At 40.3% G+C, this 7059-nt stretch overlaps 1 protein-coding gene across 1 annotated transcript in view; it reads right to left on the bottom strand.

Annotated features, from left to right (window-relative positions):
- Positions 1 to 413: 413 nt before the first annotated feature.
- SMIM7 (small integral membrane protein 7) overlaps positions 414 to 7059 on the bottom strand; it is a 14207-nt gene continuing 7561 nt past the window's right edge. Inside the window, exon 5 of the mRNA XM_007105002.4 lies at positions 414 to 4919. Coding sequence (XP_007105064.1) covers positions 4904 to 4919 — 16 coding nt within the window. The 3' untranslated portion in view covers positions 414 to 4903. The remainder of the gene's footprint in view (positions 4920 to 7059) is intronic.

Raw genomic sequence — 7059 nt, 5'->3', positions numbered from 1 at the left:
GTGCCCCGGTCCGGGAAGATCCCACATGCCGCGGAGCGGCTGGGCCCATGAGCCATGGCCGCTGAGGCTGCACGTCCAGAGCCTGTGCTCCGCAACGGGAGAGGCCACAACAGTGAGAGGCCCACATATAGCAAAAAAAAAAAAAAAAAAAATGGTTGACACGAAAAGGAAATGCCTCGTTGACTTTTCTAATCTAACCACTTCAGAGGAGAGCCAATCTCATTATCACATCTCTCACTGCTACTTAAGAGGAATCCCAGGGAGCCCGGAGAGATTTCTCCCCTAACTATCCAAAGAAGTAAAATTGGCTTTGCTCTGTTAACCACATCACCTGAAAATGGCCAGCTCCATTTTCAGCAAGTTTGTACATGTCTTTATTAAAATCCAGACTACAAGGCATGCAGACTATTTCACCTGAGTGGCTTTGGGAGGAAGGGGCACCTTGAGACTCTCCATCATCCCTTCACTCAGGGGTTGGCGAATTTGTTCTGTAAATGGGCCAGACTGCCAGTACTTTCAGCTGCGTGGGCCAGTCTCTGTCGCGACTCTACCACCGTAGCAGGAAAGCAGCCAAAGCAACCGTACAGAGCACATACCCAAAGGGGTGTGGCTGGGTACCAATAAAACAAGCAGCGGGCCAGACTTGGCTGGCAGGCCATAGTTTCCGAGTTCTGCTCTAGAGCATCTGGAACTGAAGTGCAACGAGAAACCTAGAGAAAGGAGACAGGGTTCACTCCTCAACATGGCAAGCGTGGACTAAGCAAAAGGGGGTATATCCAATATGAAGCCCAAAGTTTGCATCCAGGGCTTGTGCTGCAAATTTCTACCTTCTTTTTGTTCTCCACGTGCGGCTTCTCACCTTGGTAGCAACTCTATGTAACATTCTCCAGGATGAGCAATAGTGGGCATTTATTTATTACTTAGATGGTGGTTAAGATCCTTAACTACCAAGGCCAAGGTGGAAAGCCAGCTGGTGTGATGTCAACTGCTGTTGCTTGCATAAAGAAACAGTTATCTGGGTGGAGCTGAAAACCTCATCCTTACTCACAGATTAAGCAAAGTTAATCTACTTAAGTGGCCGGGACATCGCTCCCAGTCAGAGATGATAGGAACTTAGAACCAAGGTCTTTGAGATGTATGTACGTATGTATGTATGCATAAACATACATACATAGGAACGAAAGAACATTAATAAAGACAAAGAAGTTAAGTTGTCAAAGATGCGTTTTTGGGGGCGGGGGGTTCTTAGCCTAAAGCTGTCAATGTGGATTTCTCTTTTTTTTTAAAAATGCAAGTTTCTTTAATAAGTTTAGTCATTTTTACCATCCTTTCTTTTTCTTAAGGCAGACTGTTTTTTTTTATATCATTTTTTAAATTGAAATATAATCTACAATGTTGTGTTAGTTTCAAGTGTACCACAAAGTGATTCGGTAATATATAAATACATACTATATATAGATTTTTCAGATTCCTTTCCATTATAGGTTATTACAAGATATTGAGTATGGCTCTCTTTTTTAAAGTGACCCCAAAAAGCTATTAGGGATGATACACTGAGATGTTCATTGCTCTGTTATTTATAACAGACAAACACTAGAGACAACTCAAGTCTCCATCAGCTGGGGACTAGTTAAATTAATTATGGTATGTCCTTACAATGGCTTATTTGCAATTATTAAGCATAGTAAAAATACAGAAATGTGCTCATATTATCAGGTGAGAAAAGCAGGCCAGAAGATACAAAGATACCATCTGGATAGAGAAAAGGTATCTAACATACCCAGTGCACATGCATAGAGAAAGAGCCAGAGGAATGTGTACCCAGAGTGATGCTCTCTGGGGAAAAGTGATTACGGGTGATTTTTTCCCTTACAGCAAAGCTGGACTTCATAATTTTTCTACAATGAACATGCATTGGTAGTAAGAAACTTTAAAACAAAATAAAACAAACAAAAGCCACTAAAGCTACAGTGGTGGTACATGACGATGTAGCCTTCCCGGGTACTCTGGGAAGTACCAGTGAGGGAAGCCAGCAAAGGTCACAACAATGGTGACCGCAGTGGCATTTATAACAGCGGATAAAGTACAAGTTCAAAGTACATACGAGAGGGCCAAGGTTAAAAAGAGATTTATTGATGCTGCACGATAGTTAAAAATGAGACCCATGAAGCCTCTCTGGCAGCCCAGAAAATATGAAGGAAATGATGTCAAAATGAAAACAGCAGAGACTCACAGACATGGAAAAAAAAAGTATGGTTACCAAAGGGGAAAGGAATAAATTAGGAGTTTGGGATTAACAGATACACACTACTATACATAAAATAGATAAACAACAAGGATCTACTGTATAGCACAGGGAACTACATTCAACACCTTGTAATAACCTATAATGGAAAAGAATAGGAAAAAGAATATATATATATATATATATGTGTATGTATAACAATCACTTTGCTGTACACCTGAAACACTGTAAATCAACTATATTTTAACTTAAAAAAAAAAAAGAAAACAGCAGAACCCAAACTGCCTTACCACTGTTGGAACTATGTCGACTATATCAATATGTATAAGAAAAATGCTAGAAAAGGAATGGGAAGACAGGAAAAGGTTTTCCATGCTGGAAATTGTTTCCAATTTTTTTAAATGATGTGATTGCTCCTTTAACAGTCTGTGTGTGGACTGCTTGAATGAATAGGCAAGAAGGGAGAAAATTTGGGCAGCGAGGACACCCATTGGTACTGAGTGCTTACTGGGTACGACCCAAACACGTGGCTCACCTTCAAGTTCACTGAACCTTTTAATAACACCAGTAGGGTTGACTTTCAGGCCCATTTTAAAGATGTGGAAACTGAGGCTTAGAGAGGAGAAATAACCAGCCAAGGCCCCATCAGCAAGAAGCAGAGATGGGATTTGAACCCACATCTAACTGACCCAGAACATGAGCACTTACAAGCTGTGGGACCCTATGCACTCAAAATTCAAACTTGAGTAACCTTTGGTGCCAGTGTGGGTTCTTGAAAAGCCTCCTAAAGATACACACCCATGAGTTGCCACTTAAAAATGTACAACAGCCTTTGATGTGCACCCCCCAAAGCGCCACTGCTTATAAGAACTGAACAATGAGAAAATAGTTCTCCGGTGAAAAATACAACTATTGAAACAAAATCTCAATGACAGCATTCTCTTCTCCGAGCTCGATTCATCCCCACGACACACAAATGCTTCACCTCATTGAAACCTCAGCGCCGGTCTGAATAAGGCAGGGAGGTTTCCTCACATCTTTCATATGGCTTGAGGACTGACCAGCCAAGATATTGGCACATCCGTTCCTGCTGACAAGAACACCGGCCTGCGCGAAGCTTGATTCAGCAGCCCTGTTCCCTGCTACTTACAAACCACGGGGTGATACTCGGCCCAGATTTGACAAGGGACTAAATTACAGAAGCTATGAAGTAGAATGAATTAGCTGAGCAGCAGGACAAGTGGACATGACCCTGGCCTAGCAAAATCCCACCATTATCACTAACTCGTTCGATTCTTCCAGGTGCAGCCCGTCAAAATCGTATTTGCCCAATTCCTGCCCAACATTTATTGAACAAAAACTGAAAAGGAGTATCTAACATTGCCTCTTTTCTGACTTTTTGACAGCCTCCACAATAAATGAATCCTAGGTGTTTCCCACAGTGTAATTTGAAACAATTCAAATTGAAAGTCAACTTCTACAGTAGAAATTAACACAACATTTTAAATCAACTATAATCAATAATTTAAAAAAAACCCAATGAAAGTATCAAAAATAAAAAAAATTTACAAAGGACTTCTTGGTTAAAAAATGTATAAACAAAAGGTCCTTTTTAGAAATGAGCTTTATTTTCAATGCTCTTTAGTTCTAAGAGCCTGCATATTTATTTTTTCCTCCCACCAGGTTACCTGCAAGTTAGGATTTCAAAAACCACAACAAACAAATCAAACACCTGTAGGATCTAGGCACTGACCACCCAAGTGTCATGTTGGCGATTAAACCAGGACTCCCTTTTAAAGAAGCTTCTATGCAAAATGCTGTATTTCCTCCAATGAGGCTTGTTTTTCAACCTTGAAATCATCCACTTGAAAAGCAGACCCCAAAACCCAAGCTTTCAGAACTGGGTCCCAATATCACCACATAAATCACTCTCATTCTAAAAACTATACAATTAATGGCCCCAAAAGTTACTTTACTAGAGGGCTTCAAGGCAAGGCAAAGTTTCTCATAATACCCCCATCCACCCTGCCAACTGCTCTGCATCTCTCTTCCACAGGAACCCATAACACTTCACCCTTCAAATCCTTGGGACAACCTCAGCAGCATGGAGTGGCCAAGCAGAGCCCAATGGGATGGGGAAGGAATTTGGACACAGACCCAGCAACAATGAACTTGTTCATTCCTCACAAATGCAGTCCAATAAGAGGCTGCATTAAACTTAAAAGCCAACCTTTCTGCTTCAGATCCCTGGATACAAAAGATTTTTAAAAATCTGTATAATTTGAACCAAAAAAGGATGGTTATTAAAAATAAACCAAGAAATACCCAGAAATGGGTTTCCAGTGAAAGTCTGGTAGAAGAGGGATTCTGATCTGATTAAACAATCTAGATACCACAGCCCCTCACATAAACACTCTTCAAACTCTTTTAAGTAGACAGCATTTCAAGGCAGACATCAAAGTGAAAATATCTTTGAAAGGAAAACAGTGACGTGGCTGGGAAACTGTGTTCATCTTGGCGAACATTTTTTTCCACCCACCACAATCTTGGACTTTCTGGGAAGGTCACCGGTTTTCTAGTCAGAAACATTCTTGAAGTCGTCAGGAATGGAGGAAGAGACACTCTGAGAAGGTGTGTTTCCGGTTCTGTATCTGGAGCTCAGGAGCCAAAGAGCCTGGAAAAGTCAGAGGGCAGAAAATCCATGAGGATGGGAAGCGGTTGCCTTGAAAACACTTTCAGGAAATATTTTCTGGTTACTATCACTAAGATTATTTTACATCATTTTCTGATTTTGTAAGTAACTCTGTTACACAACAATGTGAACACACTTACCGCTGCCAAACTGTACACTTAAAAAAAAAGTAACTCTTTTAAAAAGTATCTACTTGGTATGAATCTGTAACATTTTATTTTAGCCCATTCTCTATCACTGCAAGTCAGTGGTGACTTTCATAAATAAAAAGACCTTTGAGTAAACAAACGATGATTAGAGATAACTCTGTTAACTGAAGAAAATCTGGAATAGAAAAGGCCTAGAAACTGTATAAATGTTCATGAAGTTTGGGAATAGGTTATGATACAGGCCTACAGGGGAAAACCACAGAATTGTTAAAAAGATACACAGTTGGCCCTTGAACAACACAGGTTTGAACAGCGCCAGCGCACTTATACGTGGATTTTTTTTCAATAGTAAATACTGTAGTACTACACAATCCAAGGCTGGTAGAATCTATGGAAGCAGGACTGAAGATATGGACGGACAACTGTAAAGTTATACTCAGATTTTCTACTCTGAGGTGGGTTGGCACCCCTAACCCCCGTGTTGTTCAAGGCTCAATTGTATATGGGAACTCTCTGTGTTACCTTTACAACATTTCTATACATCTAAACTCTTTCCAAAATAAAAAGGTTATTTGAAAAAATAACAACAGATGGGGCAGGAACAACTGGTTCACCACATGCAAAAGAATGAAGTTGGATCCCTACCTCACACCATATATGAAAATTAACTCAAAGTGGATCACAGACCTACTATTAAAACTATAAAACTTTTAGAAGAAAACTTAGGTGTAAATCCTTATAATCTTGTGTTAGGCAATGACTTCTTAGCTATAACACAAAAAGAACAAGCAACAAAAGAAACAGATACATCGGACTTAATCAAAATTGTAGAATTTTGCACTTCAAATGACACCATCAAAAAACTGAAAAGACAATCCACCGAATGGGAGGAAATACTTGCAAATCATATATCTGATAAGGGACTGGTATCCAGAACATAAAAAGAACTACAATTCAATAACCTAACAAAGAAATGGGCAAAGGATCTGAAGACATTTCACCAAAGAAAATATACAAATGGCCAATGAACACATGAAAGCTCAATGTCATTAACCATTGGGGAAATGCAAATCAACCTTCACATCCACTAGGATAGCTATAATAAAAAAAAACCTGACAATAGCAAGTATTGGCAAGGATGTGGGGAAACTGGACCCCTCATACCCTGCTGATGGGAATGAAAATTGCTGCAGCTACTTTGGAAAATAGTCTGGCAGTTCCTTGAAAGGATAAATATAGTTACCATATGACCCAGCAATTCCACTCCTGGTTATATACCAGAGAAGTGAAAACTTAAGTCTGCACAAAAACTTGTACACAGATGTTTATATCAGCATTATTCAAAATGGAAACATTGCAAATATCCATCAACTGATGAGCAGATAAACAAACTGTGGCATATCCACACAATGGGCTATTATTCAGCCACAGAAAGGAATGAAATACTGATAAACATTACAACATGGAAGAGTCTAGAAGACATTATGCTGAATGAAGGAGGCCAGACACAAAAAGCCATATACTGTATGATTCCATCAACATGAAATACCCAGAATAGGCAAATCCATAGAGACAGAAAGGAGATCAATGGTTGCCCAAGGCTGGGGGAGGGAGGAATGGGAAGGAAATGCTTAATGGGTACTGGGTTTTCCTTTGGGGGGGATGAAAATATTCTAGAATTAGAGAGCAGTGACGGTTGCACAACCATATGAAAATACTACAAAATACTGAATTGTGAAGACTGACTTCCACTTTTTACTTATTAAAACCCTTTTCCATCGTTTGACACTCTCATTTTCTCCCTATCTTCTCCCCGCCCATACTTTATTTTTTATTTTTTATTTTTTTTGCGGTACGCGGGCCTCTCACTGCCGCGGTCTCTCCCGTTGCAGAGCACAGGCTCCGGACGCACAGGCCCAGCGGCCATGGCCCACGGGCCCAGCCGCTCCGTAGCATGTGGGATCCTCCCGGAC

Source organism: Physeter macrocephalus, unplaced genomic scaffold (genome assembly GCF_002837175.3).
Source record: "Physeter macrocephalus isolate SW-GA unplaced genomic scaffold, ASM283717v5 random_510, whole genome shotgun sequence".
NCBI lineage: Eukaryota > Metazoa > Chordata > Mammalia > Artiodactyla > Physeteridae > Physeter > Physeter macrocephalus.
This window is presented reverse-complemented; position numbering and strand designations above follow the sequence as displayed.